General features: G+C 38.2%; 1 protein-coding gene across 1 annotated transcript in view; it reads left to right on the top strand.

Annotated features, from left to right (window-relative positions):
- The window catches only part of LOC119652908, a 79225-nt gene extending 63962 nt beyond the window's left edge, over positions 1-15263 (top strand). The window contains exons 3-5 of the mRNA XM_038057284.1: positions 10812-12716; positions 12816-13590; positions 13660-15263. Of these exons, the coding sequence (XP_037913212.1) occupies positions 10812-12716; positions 12816-13590; positions 13660-14747 (3768 nt within the window). The 3' untranslated portion in view covers positions 14748-15263. The remainder of the gene's footprint in view (positions 1-10811; positions 12717-12815; positions 13591-13659) is intronic.
- Positions 15264-21717: the final 6454 nt, after the last annotated feature.

Below are 21717 nucleotides of genomic sequence, written 5' to 3'. Positions count from 1 at the left end.
GGTCTATAATGTCGCTAACTTTTATAATTCCATGAAGAACTTCAGCCAAATTTAAAAAATGTAGTAACTCAGTTTTAACTTTACTTAAACAAATGTAGGAATAGAGAGCATTTTAAGGTTTCGCTGTAATATGCAAGCTTTGTCTTTGCAGATTTTCTGACTGACTGCTACGGTCACGCTGCTCCCAGGGCAGAGGTGAGGCAGCGTCTGACGATTTGCCTCTGCCCTGGTAAGAAACCGTAAAGCCGTCATCGCTGAACTATAATTGTGTTTTATAAGAAACAAAATGAAGACAGAAAGATTTATTGGGATCTTAGACGATGTTCTAATTAGCTTTTCAAAGGATAATAATAGTATAGAATTCATAATTCAGCAAGATAATGACAGTATTCATGTAGCAAAAAAAGTAAAAACAATACGTCTTCTTGGTTCGAACATTTTAACCAATTATTGTAACAGTGGGTATAAGCAGTTCTGGGGAGTGTACATGTGGCATATAGGCAGACAGTATACCAATATGAGTAAAGATTCGTTATCCAAAGAAACTTAAAAGTAATAGTACATATGTGCTGCATCAAATGTTGATTACTTTGAAAGACATGAAAGAGATTTAGAAGAATAAATAGAGATTGTTCACTTTGTTAAAACGTTCAGATTACTTTACGCATGGTGAAGCGGATATGCTGTGGATACTTCGCTTTGAGGAGTTAATAAACCTTTAACATACGCTAGGGGTCCAGTGGACTCCAAGGAATTTTCAAGTTGAAATTATCATTTTTCATAGAGTCGTGAACTGTTAGTTAGATTCTAAAATTGCTTCAAAATGATTCTAAAAGGTCACAGAATAGGCTATTTTTTAGACTTTAATTATAAGTATGTAAAAAGTGTAATTGCTTAAAATTGTTGAGGTCTATTTGACCCAGTGTGTATTTGACGTAATTTTTCGGATGTATGTATGTATCTTAAAGATATGTGGTCTGTCGATTTATTATTGACATAAAATTCTAACAAAACTAGTTTTAGCTAGTAATGAGGCCGATACATATAAGCACAAAGTACGCTATAAAATTTGTGAAGATTTTACGTTAAAACTACTACGACTGTTGTATCAACTTAGTGTATATTTTGTCCTAATTTTAAGATTCTCTGAAGATAAGAGTTTCGTTCCGAGTTTTCTATCAGTATTCGTATCTATGCACGATACCGTGTAACACAGTAAAAATACAGTAGAAATCGACTGCATTGTCATACTGCAAAATTTTGCAATAAATTGCTTTTTTTAAACCCCCCTCATAAATTTTAAATAAACAATGCCCCTTTCATCAACTAAAGAATCAATGCTTGTAAATTGAATAGAAACGCAGACGTGCACGAAGGCCAAGTCTTAAAGACTTGTGAGCAAGAAAATGGAATTTATTTTCATAGAGAATGAATGATGGAAGCAATCAACCGAATAACAGATTCTCTATTGAGTCACGAACAAGTGAATGAAAGAATGAAGATTGTTTCCTTACTCAAATACTCACCTGTAAGATAAGTATTCGTACGGATGTACTTTTATACAGACGATATTTACAGGGACTGTAATTTATGATCTGAACATCATTAAGAAGTGAGTTCAGATCAAAAGTATTTGAATAACACCGGAAGGATTCTTTACGATTTCCGATGAATGCGCAAAAACCCCGCTGCTTTTTTTTAATATGGTATATAGAAAGGCAGCATCTAGCTGGTGACGACTATCATAATATTCTGTCAGACGCTGGAAAATATCAAGAAGTTTGAAAGTGAAAAGTCCCTTATTTCCCTTACTTATGGCTGAGTTTTTCTTCAAATATGACACATTGGTATTACATAAGCCCACATTTCCGCTGGTGAAAATTTTAGTGTCCATTATTTCCGTTCCATAAACGAGAAACTTTTCAGAGAAAAAATATTTTAAATTTTCCGCAAATTAAGTAGGCACTCAGTCATTTCAGTTAATTTCTTCATTTCTCCAATTCAAAGGTTAGCAGCTACTCCCGTCGTCGTCATAACAAGTCTAAGCCTAGTTAGCCCACGACTCGTTTTCACTTTTTGCTGTCGACGTCTCGGTGGTAGATACTCGTAGATGGATGCTGCCGAGCCATTGAACTTCATCCTCTAATTTCTCCACTATTATAACTTTATAACTACTTATTGCGTTCCGCCATTTGTTGTTGTTTCTCTATAGATCTTTCACAAGAAAGTGAAGATTTTTGTCAGCCAAAATCATGGCCACCGCCGGCTGAGTGGGTAGTTTCTGGCTTCTATGTTTCTATGGTAGTTAGTTATCGAAAACGGCAAAATTTTATTTATGGTGAAATGTTGGGAAAATCTAAACTCATGGAAATATTTTTCCGAATGTAATCAAATGGTGAGATAGTCAGATAGTCTTAACAGTAGTTTTGAATAGATTGGAGTGATTTTGTAATGCTGCCGCTACACGGTTAGATGTGCCTTGCACACGAGTACAATCAGTAGAAACGGTACGAAGACGACAAATTGTTATTCAATTACCGGACGGGAGAGAATGCGACACGTTTCAATTCTTTCTACGGAAAAACAATTATTGAACGGGCATTTCGATGTACTATTAGTCGAAGAAAGTTGCCATTAGTGTGTAATTAAAGAATGTTATTAGTGAACGTGGACATGGGAAGATTGTATTGTATTTTCTTCGCACTTTACGAAAAAGCATCAATCAAGTAGATTGGGAATAACTACTGTTACATGAAAATACTTAGAAGGTGATTAGCAAATTTTATATTGACTATGAGGATGACCAGATTTGATGAATTTTACCTACAGAGAATTTAAACTATTTAGAACGCAGGAAAGTTAAAAAATCCAAAAAACGTGGAGACAACTTAAAATAAAACTATCATCTATGACCTGAATTTTTTTTTAAAAAATTGGGACCTAGACCGCAAATTGTGGTTAAAGTATTTTTTAAGAATTTCCTATCTTTTCGTTGATTCCGTTGACCAGTTAGGTTTTTTTAGATTAATAAAAGCGCATTTACAGTTGCAGTCAACTGGAAGCATATATGGGTAGGCCCACATTCATATACAGTTGACATCAATTTTGATCAATTATTATATTTTTATCACTCTTCAGGTTTTACTTAAACCTTAAATCTTCCGAAAGGAGGAAAGGCACATCTTTCTTAATTGTTGTTGAAAACCACTCTAGAACTTTCGTGAAATCAAACATTTTATATATTCCTTTCCTTTTATAGGAAAGTTTCACTCACGAAATAAATCTGCAAAAGCTTGCTCCATATGAGTGCAATTTAGGTGCTTCAAACTTTAAATGCGTTTTAGTGCAAACCGCAAATTTCGAGTTGGCCGGAACAATTTTATTCGGTTAACTTGAAAATTTTACCATATATTCGAAGCAACTTGCTCCTGTAAACTACATAGGATAACAATTTCCGAGCGATTTTTCGGCATTTTTCCATTTTTATTATAAACACGCTTCGGGTAGAAAGGTTTTGTGTTCATCTTATATCAGGAACTTTCTATGCACCTTGAGTGGTTAATACTCGTAAATATTACTAGCGAAAAGAAAAGGCGAGTCTTAATTATTTCAATTAATTTAATCGCTGGAAACACCGCGAGTTTATACTTAGACTTCTATGTATGTTTTTCAATTCGAAAATAACAAACAATTCTAAACATTTTTTGATATATTTGCGAACCCCAAAATATATGTATTTACATATGAAGGATAGATATTGTGCTGATCCTAAACAAACAAACACCGCCTATACCAGACACTGACGGGTACATATACAAATATGTACGCACTTAATCAAAAGCATTTCAATATATCCTCCTTAACCCATGCTAAAAAGTATACATGCGTATACATACTTGTACATAAATTGAATACCGCTGGTACTAACTTACCTACATATCCATCTTAATTGAACACAACCCGCAAATTTCATTCGCATATACAGTGTATCGAGTAATTGACACTGATACTACAAATAACGAAAAAAAAGTATAAAACTAAGACGTTTCCTTGTGTCCCGCCGCTCATGCGAGTTCACTTTATTTGAACACGTCACGTCAATTAATTAACGTGAAATTGCAAACTTTGACCATCTAAAACTGTGTTAATAATAGTTTGATTTACTTTAAACTTTTCAGAATGATGTCTTATCTTATCACTTACACTGATGCCAATTTTGTACTTCTAGGATGAACCTAAGGGGGTCTCCGGGTAAATTGAGAACAAGACCTATTTTACATTTTGGAGCTCACATTTTGAGCCCTCACCCCCCTATGATTCACTCCCTTTCATTTGATACAGCCCACACGGCCATATTCTGTGAAAAAATGCACCCCTCTTTCGCATGTACGGGGAACCCCCTTAAACTCAACAAAAAATGGCGCCACAGACTACAACTTCTCACCAAATTGAATGAAAATAGTTTCAGTCGTTTCCGAGTAAATCGGGTGTGACAAACAGGCAGATAGACGGACAGACTGACAAACAGACATTGAATCGATTTTAAAAAGGTTTTTTTGCTGAAAACCTTAAAAATCACACCATTTCCTCAAAAATAAATTTCAAATGGATATTCTGCGCAGTGTCGAAGCTGTTATGATGTCTAATCGATTCCTTTTTGTTTCAGTACTGTATCTTTGAAATTGTGGCAGTTATAGGCCCGGCTGCGGGGCTATGACAAAAAAATCTCTGTGAAAATACTGGGAAGCAGTCATTTTAGCCCCGTCCAACACTTCAATAATAAATATATTTTTACAGAATTTCGACATTTTGTTTAGTTACCTTGAAATCAATTACTAAATTTTACTGTTTTTTTGAGTCGTCCCCTTGACTTATCGGTTATGAAACCCCACACATACAATGACAGTTGTGTGGAGTTTAAGGAATAATAAGGAATAATATCTGTTTGGAACTTTTCCCAGGAGAACATTTTTGAATTATAGCCCACAAGTAATATACCAACTGATTATTGTTGTTGCTTACGGGCTGTAATTTTCTACTGTTAGCATTTAAGTGATAAAGATCATGTTTTCTCCAATTTAATACGTAATATTCTAAATTTTCAATAATCAAGCCCATCATTTTTACAAGTAAATTGAAATTTGGCATAAGTAGATTTGTAGGTTTACCGTTACAATAAGGCATGTTGAAATTTAAATGAAAAATCGATTTTGAAATTTCATTAAGTTTGCGCAGTTATATCTTCGAAGTGACGATGACCTTTGTAATTGAAAAAATATTCATTTATAAGAAATCTTCGATAGTTCCCGAAAATGGTATCAAATCTGGGATTAAATGATGGACGGAATGAAAAATTGGGATTTTTTGGAAAAGTTAAGTCTTTTGATACTATCCACGAAAAATACTATAACTTTATAACGGTAAAAGATAAGAATTCCATTCCATGAAGCATTCTTCCATCGTAAACGGGACACCCTGTATATACAAATTGACCTTAAAGAGGGAAACCACATTAGAAGGCCTTTTTCACATACTTTCTGAGATTTTTTTAGTGGGAAGAATTATTCGGATTTCAACCAAATTTGAACATTACATTAGTCATATTCCCAACAGCTTTGGAGAATTTTTTTTTAAGTTTAGGCTAAAAATGAAAGAGTTACGGGATCTTATTCGCTCATGGTCTTAACAGGAGTTCTCCAACTGCGGGACGTGTAGCGACTCCAATTTTAGACTAACACCAAAAAGCTTTCAATTTTACATCACTACATCTAAGAATATGGACCATACTTCCAAATTTCATAACGATCGATTTTTTACTTTTCGAGCTAGAAATTTGAGAAAAACGCGTTTGAAAAAAAAAATTGTTTGAAAAATCCCTTTTCGGATTCACTGTTAAATTCATTAACAGAGATTTATTTAACATACATTCATTTATCTCAAATCTCATTTTATCATCATCTTCTTTTTCTCCAGCCTTTGTCCCGTTCACACTAACATTCGGTCATTTACCCATTAGCTAAATTTGCAAATTAAGTACACCGACTGCTTATCAATATTACCTTAATGTGCAATTTTAGGTACTAGTACTCGTGATTTACTTTCTACAAAAAATAAGTAGATTGACCAAAATTTGGACGAGTATACATTTTAAGGTATTATGCATTGACTGTTAATTAATTTTTAATTATTGAATTAATATAAATATTGTACGTAGTATTAAGAATATCAGTGCGAAATAAATTGTTAAGCAATCGATAGATATTTTCCTGGTGAGTTTTGCCAATAATTATAAAATGATATTGTCTCAAGTAACATTGAGACATATCCTTCTTAAACATTCTCTGGCTGGAGCGGTCAGACGAAAGGAGAATTACGAACAAAATAAAGTTAGAACAAATGCAATTGCACTGTTACAAGGGACTGACGCCAAGTATTTATAAATACACTATTTACATAACGCTACCAGATTTCGTAAGGACATTAAACGACTACCTCCTGGGCGGTAGGCTCTAAGCCTGTACCTCGCCTATAATCGCTCGCTTCTACCCCTATCAAATCGGAAGGACCACGAAATTCGCTTTAAAGTGGAGCGTATTCTAGGATAGCTAGACTAACGAACTCTACTATAAAAAAAAGTCGATTCAGAATAGAAGGTTTTCTTATATTAATATGAATAAAGTTAATAATAAATTTATTATAGGATTTATTTAGGTTTCGCAAAGCACATTATAAGGTATGATATTGGAAAGTTTGATAGAAATCAGACTATAGTTTACAAAGTTATTATAGGTTAACGTTGGCTATATCGTGTGAATTTACAGTACCCTAAGACAACATAGAATACCAGTATCGCATTAAAGTAATGTACTAAATTCACATGAACTATAAACATTCTAACATATAAAATAAATAAAACTTTTCATACCTAAATCGCCAAGCTTCCGGTTTCCAACTTGTTTTAACAGAATCTACTCGTATGTTTGCTTAGAAAAAATGTAATTCATGGGAATTTGTATTTTTTAAAAACTAGTGGATCAATTTTTTTTGCAATTTTGGGGGAATATTTTTATATAAATAATGTACACATAATGGAATAATGGAATATGGAATGGAATAATGGAATAATTCCGGAAACGCATAACCTGAGCAATAAGTTAGGGATGCCCTCTCAGGTAGCATACATTTATAACCGACAATTAGAAGGCTGTAACTTAAAAACTATTTTCAATACGATCTTGAACAATGTTAAAATATTTTATCCTTAAAGGTATAAACTATCAAGAAACACGAAAGAAAAAAATTCCATTTTCAGAAAATTTCACACTAGTTACGCCTCTTAAGATAAAATCAATTCCTAATTCAAAAATATGTTTATTCTAATACACAAAGAAAATTACAATGTCGTACTAGAATTATTATTGTGATATCTTTTCCATTTAGATGTAAATCTAGAAGATGGTTTTTGTACTTATATTCTTCTTCAGCCACCGTCCAGTGTGTCAGGCTATTGCTGTTCAGGGCATATTCAGATTCTTTTATGTTGACTTGGGTGTTCAAATCAATATTAACTAACTAACGAATTACATAGCCATGCAGATGAAGACGTCGCCCTTGCAACTTCACCATAATAAGTACAACCCCATATCGATCACGGATATTCTAATTTAGGACGAGATCCTAACGGGTTCCAGCACTGATCCAATGTAACATATTTTCTCCCCTTCCGCAAGGTGGTTCTCATTGTGTTTGGTAGCCGATCGCCACTTGGAATTATAGAGGTCAACGCGGTAAACGGCACTGCAGTGGATTTTCAGTTTGAAGCTCTTGTTGATGCAACGATCGCAAAGCAAATCATCATAATTGACCCTGTTTTGTTGTGTTGTGTTTCTGTGAGGGGCGCTTCCTTGATGAATATCAACAGAGACACAGTGGCTTTTATATCCCTACCACATTTCAAACTTTACTCTTCGGATCGCGGATATAGCAATTAAAGTCGGCGCACAAATTGCTTTGATATTAGATGTTGCCGCAAAGCAAGTGGAAAGCCTTCTCTAGATCCAGGAATGCAATGTAGAGAGGGCAGTACTTCTTACGGGTCTTCTCTATGAGTAAAAACTTAGCGTATATTGCGTCAGTAGTTGCACAGTTCTTGATATAACCGAGATTGATTCACAGTAATGTCAATGTCGCATGGCATGAGACAACACCCGAACTGATCCTAATTTGATAATTTCACCGAAATGCCTTTCTTTTCCCATATTGGACCGGTCGTGATTTCTTGCCAGTCAGATGGTATTCTACCCTTCTTAATAACTTGATTGAAGAACTCACTAAACCAGAGTGTTGGGTTGCGGTTGTGTAGGCTTTGTTTTACACAAAACTTTAAAAACAGCATTTTTTTCGTATGTTTGAAAAAGACCGTATAAATTTAAGTGTTTACATGCACACATTCCCCTTCCTTCTTTTGAAACCAATGTTAACACTAAGAGCTTCTTTCATAAACACTAATTGGGACTTTTCCATTGATACTCCACATAGTTATATTCGACAAAAGAAATGTGTGAAATTTACCTTAAAAACTATGAGACTCATTAAATTCGGTTGAAGTCAGGCTGTAAAACGGCACACGGCCCTATAAGACTCTGTGAGTAGAAGTCAGAATGATATGTACCAATGTACCCAATTTCGATAATTTACTGGGAAACCCTCCCTGAATTTAATCTAATAGCATACAATTCTACACGAATGTATAATTGTAAAGTTTGGTGGAAATCTTACTTTTTTCGAGTTTTCACAATCTCAGCAAATGCCGGACTTTACCTAATACTAACACTAAGTGCCGAGCATTTGGGCTCGGCGGATTCTACTTACTCAAAAGATAAAGGGGCTCTGGTGGTGGTAGTCGGTGGTACGTTAATGGGAGAATCAGTCGGGAACCCCACGTAACATCGAGCACGTATCCTCTTCTACATGTTTGGTCACCAGACTGTGTGAGAGTCCCAGCACATCAAGCAAAGCCGTGAGGGATTTAGGTACAAAACATGTAGCCGGCAATATTATAGGAACACCAACCACCTTCTCGAGACACCAAATTTCTTTAACTTCCCGAGTCAGTGGCTCATAGTTCACCTTCTTCTCGACGTACTTCCGTTCAATGTGGCTATTACAGAGGATAGCAACATCAATAATATACGCGGAGGTTTAGGTGATTCAGCTTATATATAGCAATATGTCTGTTTGTGTATTGCACCGGTGCCATTACAGCGCCTGAAATGAGATCGCCCAACGTCTCTAATGCCAAACCACACATTCTGTACTGGTCATTCTCCACTCGTTCTTTCATTATGAACTTTTTATAAGCTCCGGTGTGGTCACGCCTTCTTGAATGGCACAAATAAATCCCTCCGTCTCAGCAAAGAGCTCATCAGCAAAGCATCCTTCAAATCACCAACTCGAGCATGAGGTCCTTGCAGAATTCCTAGGTATTTGTAGAAGTCTGTCTCGGTCATAGGTTGGATGTGGAAGTCACCAATGCTATGCCCGGCATGCGGCTCGTGAAGACCTTTGTGGATGGCTTGGATTCGACACGTGTCTAATTTAAATTCCATCCGGATATCACGGCTGAACATGTCTACTATTTATAACAGACTTCTAAAGTGGTCGCCAGTACTAGCATACAATTTGATGTCATCTAAGTACATCAACTGTGTCAGCTCGCACTTACCACTTAGGCCATATTTTATTGCGAAACCATGCCGTATAGCATCATTCAGTAGCCATGAAAGAGAGTGCTTGACAAACGAAAGGGAACTCATCGAATCCCCCTGGACGATGCCTCTACGTACATGAATACGCTCTGAGCTATTAGTACACTCAGATGAACACACTGATAAGGTGGTATACCGCCCTTCCATAACTATCGCCAAAATCTTTATTAGATTGCAATCAATGCGATACAGATGTAGGACATAGTGGTCATCATCAAATATCATACTATGATTAAAATAGCGATAGTAGGTGTAAATTATCACTATCTTCTCGAAAAAAGTGCTTCCACAACCGAAATAACATCTCCATTCATCTTCCAGCTATTTGAATGCATTTCATTTTCTTGTTTATGAGTTGTCTCATTAACTGAATTCTATTTAATTGAAATTGAAAATTTGATTCTTATAAAGCCCTAAAAATGGGGAAAGACGGAAGGGTCATAGGTTAGGTCAATAAAAATTATCTTTTAAAAATGTTAACCATTGACTCGCCACTTCTGCTACGTGTGCATTGTTTCGTAATTACCAATTGCTGCTTGCTTTAACATCGCCCAAAATCGGATATCCTACGTTCATTAAACTAGGCAAGTTAGCGAATATAGAAATGACCAGAAAAAATAATCAGTTAAATTTATATGTTGAGTGCATCATAGAATGCTTGAGTAACCGAGACGTTTATTTTCATTGTACTCATTTTCAGACCTCTACATCAGCAGCACTATCAAGACATAACATCAACTACTCAAAAGTTCAAACAATGGCTCATTAAATATTTTCATATTCAACCTGATTAACCATAAGAATTTTTTGTCGCAACCAAATCAGACAGACTGTCCACATGAAGAAACTTTGCTACGATAACGTGCCCAACATTTTAGTACTTGACTAGTTTTAAAAATTAGGTCATATTTCTGTGCCTTCCACTGCCACAATTTTTCTACGTTTTGTTTCATTAACTGAATGAAAATGATATGCAAATGAAATATTCCAACTTACTTCAAAAATCATCAACTAATAGTATCTTTCTACTATTTTTCTTTTCAGATGGCTGCCACAATTATAATGCGTTGGAGTTTAATACTCTGTATATTTGCGCTTACTAGCGCACAATATGCTACAACCGAAGAGTCATCTGAAGAAGATGAGATCGTTTCAGGCGGTTACATATTACCGAAGCAAATTTTCAATGAAGGGAAACCATTTTATTTGGACAAAGACCCAATATCAGGCCAATTGGATTTTAGCTCGAAAAAGCCAGCTGGGATTGAGCCAGAAGTTAATGAAGTTGTAGACCCAAAAGAAAAGATTGTTTTGAATAACAGTTCGCCTAATATTCATGACTTCCTGAATCTCCCAGTAAAATATTCATCATCAAAATTCGTCTATCCATTGGTGTCAAGCTCTTATGCAAACTTGAAGTATCAGGGAAATAATAAGAACTATGTTTCAAATCACAAAAATCACACATCTATTGTTAGCCCACCACCAAAGTACTTCACAACAAATAAAGCCAATATTACTCGTTTGCATCCAGCAACGTTCCCCCACTCAACTACAGATCAACCTACTAGATATGAACCAAGTTCCACGCAATCAACAGCAGCTAAGAATAAATATGCGCCCACCAAGAAATACGTTATGTCCTCCACAATAAGGAGCACGTTCAAGCCAGCCACCACTTCTCGCCCAGCTCCTACAACGACAACCACCTCAGCACCAGTTCCTTTGACTACACTAAGTACAACTACTTCCACCACACAAAAGGCAACAACAACAACCACAATTCCGACTACTACAACTACTACTAGTGCTCCTGTTGTAACTACAACTTATGCAACCACTACAACCAACCTTCCAATCACAACGACTGTTCTATACACAACTACCACCTCGGATTCCCAGCCATCTAGACCTTTACCTCCGTTGACTACGCTTCCAAACTTAGACGCTGCTGAAGTTTATAACAGTGTCGGACAAAAGAAGGATCCTAGCCAAATGTCATTGGAGGATATTTTCAATGTATTCTCAGAAGATTCATTTGATACTTTACCCAACAGAACAGAAGCTACAAATTATGATGACTACCAATCTCAAGAGCTTCCTGCTTCCGAGCCAGCTCCATTCGCAGCTCATACTACTCAACGGCAACCAGTAGATATCCCAAGGCCTACTGACTTGATTCCTCAGGTCAACCCAATGAAAGACGCTAACAACTATGTTCAATATAACGTCCAGCAACCGGGCAGCGATGTTGTCAACTACCATGTTCCTTCTATGAACAGCATTGTAATTTCCCCAGGTCAGAACTCAACAAGCTTCGTTATAGGAAGCGAACAAGGAGTTGGAACAAGTATTGTTGTAGGAACAGGGGAAAAACCTCCTCAAATGTTTGCGAATGGACAACAAATACATTACGGAACCGTGATCAATGAACAACTGACTCCTATGCAAATCCAGCAGGATCATACAAATGCTCAACAAGGAGCACCTCATCCACTATATCCAGGGCAACCGCCAATCCCGCAACAAAATATGTTTACCTCGCCTGGGCAACACCTGATGCAACAGGGCCATTATGTCCAGACAATGCAGCAACATGGGGAGCAAAACTTCCATTCTTTACCTTTGGCTAAGCCCGGTATAGACGCATCACAAACTCAAGAACTGCTTGTTCAAAGCAATATTCGATTCCCGAGCGAAACTGTCATCAATGGACATGGAAGTCCCATTTCAAATTTGAATGAACCGAATAGCATTAATAATATTGTTCCAAGCATGGGTGCACCTTTACCAGCTAATCCTGTCGTATTTCCAAAAACGGAATATCCTGAAAAGGGTTCATTTAACCATATTAAGGGAACTGGAAATCCTGTTGTATTCCAACAAGATGATGGTATTACAGATAAGGGTGAGATTTTGACGTTGAATCAACAAAAACTACTTGATAAGGTAAGTTGAATGCTTTTTGATCTAATTTTTCTTCTATAAATTTTCATACCTATAAATATATCTTCCATGTTATTTTCTTTTAATCATATTTTATTGCAGAAATATCCACGACTTCCGGACAACCTAACACCACCAAATCCTTCAGAAACACACAATTGGCCAGGTGCACCAACTCGCCATTATACTTCTACTCCTTCAAATAAGTTCAAGCAGTTCACACGAAAACCACATCCTGGCCTGCGTCGACCAATCCCAGATCGTCCTTTGCCCAATATTCTACCTCAATTCAGGCCAAACGCCAAAATTTCTCACGGTCACTCCAACTTCAATCGCGAACCTGGAAATATTCGAGTTCCCCAGAACAACGCTCCATTCCTCAACCGACCAAATGTTCCCCCTCCACCTCCTCCGTTTGCCCATCGTAGAACTCCCATAGCAAGTCGATATAATTTCAAAGGTGCACCAGAACCAATGGAAAATCGACGTGTTTATAAGGTTCCTCCACCATATCCACATAATGTGAATAGAATGTACTTGCAGAGGCAGCAAAGACCACCCCCGCCACTACTTCTTGCTTCGCATAGACCGAATGATGGTTTTCTTGGAGAAAGACATGCCCCCAAAACCGAACAATATTTTTCTCCAGATCAAGTCCGCCCAGAGCGCTTACCAGCTTTTGAAGAAGAAGATTTTATGATCAATGATCCACCGCACCCGGTTGTAAAGAAGGAAAGTGAAATGCCCAATTTGGAGCCAGTTGTAACCTTACAAATGTTGAAGAACAAAAAGAGAATTCCAAGCCCTGTTTTCAAGAAGCCAATACTGGAGGTAACGGAGCAGCCACCGAGTGCACCACAAACACTACAAGAAGCAGGTAGGCATTTGAATGAGGCATAAACTGTCGAATTAATAATTTCATTTCTGCATTTTCTTCCTTCACAAGCATCGGGAAGCTCCCCCGTCTACGTAGTATATCCAGCAAAACCAGCCCCAGGTCAGTACGATGAGCTAACTGCATTTGGAAATGAAGGAGAGCCAGTCGTATTGGGACAGCGAGGAGATCAATCTCCTATTCCGCCTGCTGATGTCGGCAAACCACAGCAAACTTTCGATTACGAAAATACTCCATTTTCTGTAGTTCGGGACCAACCACAGGAGCCAATTCTAATGGTAAAAAACAAATCTCAAACTCATGATAATGGAGATTTCCCATACCCATTAGAGAAACCCGATCCAGTATTCGCTGAATTCAGTAAGCAACAGGAAATGCAAAGATTCGATAGAAATTCCTCTATCGAAATAGTTCCACGAGTAGTAAATCGTGGTAATACAGCTCAACTGGCCAATGGAAACTCGCCAATCGCGATAGCATACACCCCGACTGAGGCACCAGTTTACTACCAAAACCATAAAAATGACAACAAATTCTCAAGACCCAACTTAGCGAGTCAAGTTATACCAGAAATCCAATCAGAGGGAGCAGTTAATGAAGAACTGGATACCCGTGGCCAGCACTATGAGAAAGATTTCATGGCCCCTTTCTATCCAAGTGTAAGCTTATCGGAACCTTCCCATTCCCAACAAGGCTGGTCAGTCTTTACAGCATCATCAACAGAGAACACTCTCATCGACAAAAACAATATTAATCGGATTGACCTAAACAGTGGTGATTCCGCAACATCTACAGAAAAATTCGATCCCAATCGCTTCCAGCCCGAATTGCAGGGAGGATTCAAACCGATTTATCCTCCAGACTATAGAAGTCGACAAGAGGCGGATTCAGAATCTGGTGAAGAGGAATCTTCGATTGAACTTGACCTAACAACGACAACGACCACTACCACCACCCCAGCTCCGACCACACCCACTAGCTCAGCATCTACTACAGCTGCAGCTACATCTGCTGAATCTACAACGAAAAGAGTAAAATCAAAATTCGAAACCAGCCTGGCATCGCTCCTTTTTGGAGATGATGAAAACTACGAAGATGATGAGGTGGACAAATTTGATGAAGACAGTAGTAGCAGTTAGACCTCGGTCCGAAGCACATTTGGGAACTACAACCGGATTTACTGTTAAGTTTTAAACACTAGCATTTACAGGAGCAGCAATGGCTTTTGGGAGTCTAATTTGAAATCCTTCCTTTATTTGGAAGATACATTTTAACAACGAAATTAAGCGATCTTTAACTTTTATTTCGAAGAAATAATATTAAAGGGAGAGATATTAGGGTTTAACTAAAAAAGAGAGAGTAGATATTCGTCTAAGTTCATATTTATTTATTTATTTTCCAGTTTACACATTTTCAAATTGGACTCCTGAATCGCATTCATGTGTACGGACACAGCGAAAGATTGGGTTCATTTATAGTAAAGCTTAACCAGTACGGACCCATTATATTCTGTTTATACGTACTATGTATTTATTCATAGTCTCTATATGTTATAAGCACACTACAAATAATGTAAGATAATAGAACTTCCAGTATCTATCATATACTTCTGTTATTATATATTAGACTTAAATAAAATATCCTTATTTATTAAATGTTTTTGTTTTAAGTAATTGCAGCTAGAAGAGGAAGGTGATCAGAAAATCTTTCTTCTATTTAATTTTACTTTAATTTTGAGATCTAAGGAATATACCCGCAGAAGTTACTTTTTCCATCGTCCGTGTAGTAGACACAATAAAAAAAGTAATTCAGACCCGCCCCTTCTTTACAAATACCTGACTGCTCATCATCATCAACGGCGCAACAACCGTCCGGTCGAGGTCCACTCCATGTCAGGCAAGGTCTGCCATGTCTTCTTTTTCTACCATAAATATTGCCAGTGATGTAATACCCCAATGCGAAAGATGCCAAGGTTTCAATCATACACATAAAAATGACCAAACAACACAGCTTCCCCAGCAAAATGTGTAAAGTATAAAGGCCAAAATCCAGCCAGTTACAGAGGCTGTGGAATAGTGAAAAACTTGCAGAAACTAAAACTTAAAGGACCGCTGCAGTCAAATTTGGTTGCTCCCGATAAACGACAAGCTGAGCCACGCAAAACCAACCTAACGCCTGATGTTAGATCCGAGAAAATAGAACACTCGCAGATACTAAAGCATTGACATTTTAAACAGAAGACTTGACGAACAACAAACAGTAAACAAACAAATTTTTGGACAAACTTAAGCAGCATAATGTAAGAATACAAAGATATAACAAAGAACCAAAATGACAAATGTCCTGAAAATCGTAACCTAAAATACAAATGGACTGCAACAGCACTTATAAGAATTGGAAGTCTTTCTTAATGCTGAAGCATATGTCTAATATGCCTTAACTCGGAAAGCTACCTCACGGGGCCCACGAACAATAAAATCCTCAATATACTGTTCGCCAAGATCCGAGATTGAAAAAAAAAGATTTCGCTCGGCTCCTCCAGTTCATCGGAAAATCATTCATTTTAGGAAGTGCCTTTAACGTAAAAAATAGATTCTGCGGTTCTAGGTTAACAACATCCAGAGGCAGAGCCTTATTTTAAGCAGGAAGAGCAAAAAAGTGCAATTTACACTCCAGCGGCAAGCCTGACTAATAGAGAAGAAAACGTTCGCATAAATGACCAAATCAACACTGCTTATTAACTCGAGGAGTAGATCGATCTGTTAACAATGAAGATACAACCGGCACTTGGAAAAGCATTCCTGCTAACCATGGAGTGAATAACAAATATCCTGACTGTCCTGCAGAGGGAAACGAACTAATTGCAGAGAAACGTAAAGCTCGCATACTATAGCAAAGTAACCGCAATACGGAAAGAAAAAAACCATAAACTTTCTGAAAAACAAGATAAAGGCCTTAACTAACAAATATAAAAACGTGCCCTACAGCAAATATATCTCAAATCCTACAGCACATAAAGACGCAGGCTACTCTCTGTGGAAGGCCATGAAAGATCTATAAAGACCCAGGCAACAAATTCGACCTATTAAACAGGAAACCGGGCAATGGGTTCATTCTGCGCAGGATAAGGCATCCCTTCGCAAAGCATCTACAAAGTACCTTCCAGCCTCTTGATACACAACCGTCTGCATGTTTAACCTCAATCGAAAAAGTAGACCATTACCCAATACGCCGTGTAAAACTAAATGGCCTGAAGTCAGAAAATTATAACAAATGTGCATCCTAATAAAGCCTACTGGCTATTGCGATGGAATTCCCGACTGGCAATCAACAACAAGCTCCTAATTTATAATCAGATCCTAAGGCCAAATCGACGTACGGCATCCAACTCTGTGGCTGCGCCAAAGAATCAATCCTGAAGGTCATACAAACGTTCGAAAATAAAGTGCTTATTTATTTAGTAGTATAGTAGACGTTCCCTAGTTCATGCGTAATAAGGTTCTGCATAGATACCTAAAAGTACAGTTGGTTAGTGAAGTGATCAAAGACCAAGCAATTAAACATAGCCACCAACTACGATCACATAAAACTAACGAAGTCCGAAAATTTACTGATATCGCTAATGTAATGAGACAACTGAAAAGAATAAAACCAAATGACTTGCTAATATAAAGCATGCCTAACGATATAAGCCTCTGGGGTACAGCAAGTTCCTCAACGAAGCCAACCAAAGTGCTAGGGTGGACAACAGGGTCTTCTCCCAATAAAAACGAAACTTACAAAGAAAGCTGCTGGATGGAAAAATCTAAGTCGTAGCTCCGGCAGAGGTGGTTTTAGTGGGTAAAAATCCCACACTCTCAGGTGAACCCTGAATTTGATCTTTTGAAGATTTCCACCTCTTAAAAAAAAAATAAATAAATATTGCCCCTATACTTTCCGGGCTGAATCATTCTCGCCCATACGGGTTAGGTGACTTACCCCAAGCAGCGTATTGAGCCAGATTTTATCCATAAACCGTGTATCGTTCATAAACTTCTTCCTTATATAGGCTACGATATCGTCCATCCTCATGTAGGAGCCAAAAATTCTTCGAATAATTATTTTTTCGAACACGGCTAAGAACTCGCCATTTTTCTTAATAAAAATCCAAGTCACCGAGGTATACAAGATCATTGTCTTGTACAGTAAACGCTTTCGAACGGAAGAGCTTTTGTAAGCTGAAATAGACTCTGTTGACTGCCAATAACCGTGCATAGATTGCGTCGTCATAATTATTATCGTTTGGGGATTTTCAACTCAAGATAGGAGAAACTATCAAAGATTTCAAAGTTGTATTCAATCTTTCCTTGTTCTTCCCATCATGTCGTTCTCGTCAGCATAGACCAGCAGCTGCGAGGACTTGAGGATTATAGGAGGATTATAGTGCCTCTAGGATCAGCATCACGAATCACTTTTTCGAAGACGAGGCTAAACGGAATGCATGATAGGACATCCCCTTACCTTAACAACATAAAAGGATGTTGAGAATGACCCTGCTGCTTTCATCTGGCCTCACACATTGATCAGAGTCAGCCTAGTCAGTCCAATTAGTTTTGTCACCAAATTTTCTTATGGTATTGTTCAGTTTTACCTGACTATGCTACCATAGGTGACTCTGGAGTCAATGAAAAGACGGTGGATGGGTCGATGATGTGCTGGGCATATAGGTCACGACAACGATGAATACCTTACAGATGATATTCAGCAATATTATGCCTCTATAATTGCTCCAATATACGATTTCCCCTTATTTATGCATGAGGCATATAATGCTGACAGGAACGGTTTAGTGTGTCTAGCAGCATTAAGACTGTGCCATCTGCCATTATAGGAACCTTGCTCCTAGGTTTTGATAGCAACGTTAGCCAATACTACAAACACTTTAATGGCTGGTTCCGGTCTGGGCAATAGGGAAAATGAACCCCCTTCTGCTAATGCAGCTGAGATTTCATTTAGCTCTACACTACAATCACCGGGTACCAAGAGTAGTTTCACCATCTTGAATCTAGAAATAAAGTTCAATCGGTTTCTACATTCCTGAACGATTTTTGAAGTGATCAAAGGATTGCTCAACGCCCCATTGCAGCTTGACTAGCGCTACAGATTACAATGCGCCTGCCCTGCAACCGCTCGTCAATCACCCAGGGTTCTGCTGTTAGGATCGCATACACTTCAGCCTGAAAGATCGTTGCATATTGCCCCAAAGGAAAAGCACGCTTCTCGTTTTTTCTTGAGATGACTCCCGCTAAAGCTAGGCAATCGCAAAAGAAGTGCCTGGGGCTTTCTCGTCGATGAAGAATATTGTGTCATAATCTCGCTACACGCCGCCACTCTACCCTGGTTGGGAAGTCCACAGCAAAGTTTCTCGTGAAGTTCGACTTCTGCGTGGCGTAGTTCATGGGAAATGCCCAGAACTCTTATGGCACTTCATCGAGGATGTTACTATGATCATCATCATCATTTGAGCATCCGGATTCACTTAATCTGACATCACTGCACACCACAGCGTATTTAATATGGAAGTCTAGGGGAGGAGGTGCAAGAGTAGAAAACAACTGCCAGGCAGGACTGCAGAGTCCCGATAACACCTGCACATGCGGTTCTTTGAATCCTATTAAACTTCGTTCAATTATAATTTTTGCTCAGCGCCTGTCACCACAATAAAACCGTACGTTAGGATGGGACGTACCACGACTATATACATCCAGTGAACCATACTCGACAGGAGAGCCCATTTCCTTGCACAGGTCCTCTAGCATGCATAGCTAGCTATACAGGTCTTCTTAGCACTCAGTTCTATGTTCTCATTGGAAGAAAGCACCAACCGCTCCTGTCTAAAATACGTTAAATTTTGTCCATCTCTATCAAGCAGAACACGATGGCGCCACCCGGGGGCATGCTCCTGCTTACAGCTTCGGTCAAATGGCTACCTCCAATATCAGACTGGATTATCCTAGCTCTTAATATGGATATTATCCAATGCGGATCCATCATTGGACAAGGCTCTATACCCAGGAATTCTGTTAGAGTGTGCTGATTGTACTGTGGTCACCGCTCAGCCGGGCAAATTACGTTGTAGAAAACGGTTTCTGTGGATTTTCCTTTGAGGTAGGCGTTCTGGGACTTACAGAAAGGCGCTCTCTCCACAATCGTCCTTAAGTCGATGTCGCTCTAGAGTATTTAACTATAAAGAAGTTGAAAGTCCTTCGCGGACTCATGACCGTGCCTGCCGACTTTCGTTATGAACACCACCCGTGCGCGTCTCCATGTCTGTGATGATACGTATCACAGATAGATAAAGCGATACAACTCCGATAAATCTCGACAAGACACGGCACAAACCTTTTTTGCTGCGTCTGTAGCATGACTGGCATTATCCCATTTGGATGCGCAGATTTATATGCGGAGAAGCTGTTTATAGGCCAGCCAATTGTATCCTCGCTAATTACTGATTTGATACTCTTGCACGTCGGCGGCTGCATACCCGCTAACAAGATTCTGACTCAAAGTCCTCCTCGCTGGCGGGCTAATATATCTGAACAATCATCCTCAGGGTTTCACCAAGAGGTTCTCTCCACGAGCCTTCCGACCTTTTAAAAAAGAATAGGTTCCTAAGTTCTTTACACAGAATCTTAGTGAGCATCGCAGATTCGCTGATGCCTCTTGTACTTCTTCAAGTAGTCCTTGTATGGCAGCAATTTTTGTGCCTGTAGCAGTTATTGAAGATTCTCTAGTCAGCTTCCTGGAGCTGGACAAATCTTCATTCCACGGTGGCAACACATAGCTTTAATCCTTTACAGTCCACAACGGTTTATATTGGAAAAATGCTTTTCAAGACTGGACGTCCCCTCGCTCAATCCGATGGTTGAAATTATATTCATAGGGTTGTATCTTTCACAATTTTTGCGGACCTTGAAATTTTGAAGAAATATTCTTAATAATTCTCCTACTGGGCAATAGCGTGAATTTCACTAAACATTAGACATATTCGGGTGGAATTTTTCTCCATTATTAGAGCGAGCGATCCACAACGTTCGAAATGGGATCTTCGCGACCTGCGAAAAGGATCCATTAGCCCACCTTCGGAATAAAGACCAGAGACGGGCAACTCCATGCCCTTGATATATACCGGATAGCTGTGTCGCCCTTTACCACCCTTAGGAGAGATCTGAAAATGATTTCCGGGCCTGCAGTAGTGTGTGGAAAATGCCATCCGCTTCAAGTGATTTAAAGGTTCCCGCTACAAATTTTACTTTAGGCTGCTAAGCATAAATTCAATAAGGTATTTCTTCGATTGATGTCACTTCTTTCCGAGATAATCATTAACCTCCACAACAAAGGTGACAGTAGAAATGTAGAAACATTGCCAACATTTTTAATAAAACCACCGCGACTACATACAAGATTATCAAAATTTGCAAGGAGAATTGCAACAAAGAGGGTTGATATTAGGAATAGAAGCATCTCAGCAACAGAACCACCGCTTTCTACTCCGAAAATTCTAAATAAACTTGTATCAGAAGAGACAACAGCACCATGTTACTATTGACAGAAGGCCCTATTAAAACGGAAAATATGTTCGAGTTATGCGAAAAATTCTATATATAAATTAAGCAAACCTGTGAAAGAAAATAAAGTTCTATGTAGATAATATTATAAAACTGGAAATTTTTTGGTATAAAATACTTTGAAAGGACGAATCGATGATTCGTATGAAGTATAGTAGTGGCCAGGTGCAAGCATAATGAGACGACCTTGAAATGTACAAAACCAACCTCTAAGTCTGGGATAGTTTGGAAGTGTATTTCTGCCAATGGAGTGAGCAAAATAGTCGTACTAGAAAACGAAGTAAATTCTCAAGTTTATCTTACTTTGATGAAAAATGTTATAGTTCCGGAAAGGAAGCCTCTAATCGGTATAGATTTTATTCTGCAACTGGATAACGCACAAATTCAAAAGGCCCAAATTATTTTAAAATGCATATATGAGGTGAATTTTATCATTTTGGAGTGGCTACCTCAAAGCCTTGATATATTGCTCATCAAAAATGGATGGGCATGACTAAAAACA

Source organism: Hermetia illucens, chromosome 3, assembly GCF_905115235.1.
Source record: "Hermetia illucens chromosome 3, iHerIll2.2.curated.20191125, whole genome shotgun sequence".
Taxonomy (NCBI): Eukaryota; Metazoa; Arthropoda; class Insecta; order Diptera; family Stratiomyidae; genus Hermetia; species Hermetia illucens.
This window is presented reverse-complemented; position numbering and strand designations above follow the sequence as displayed.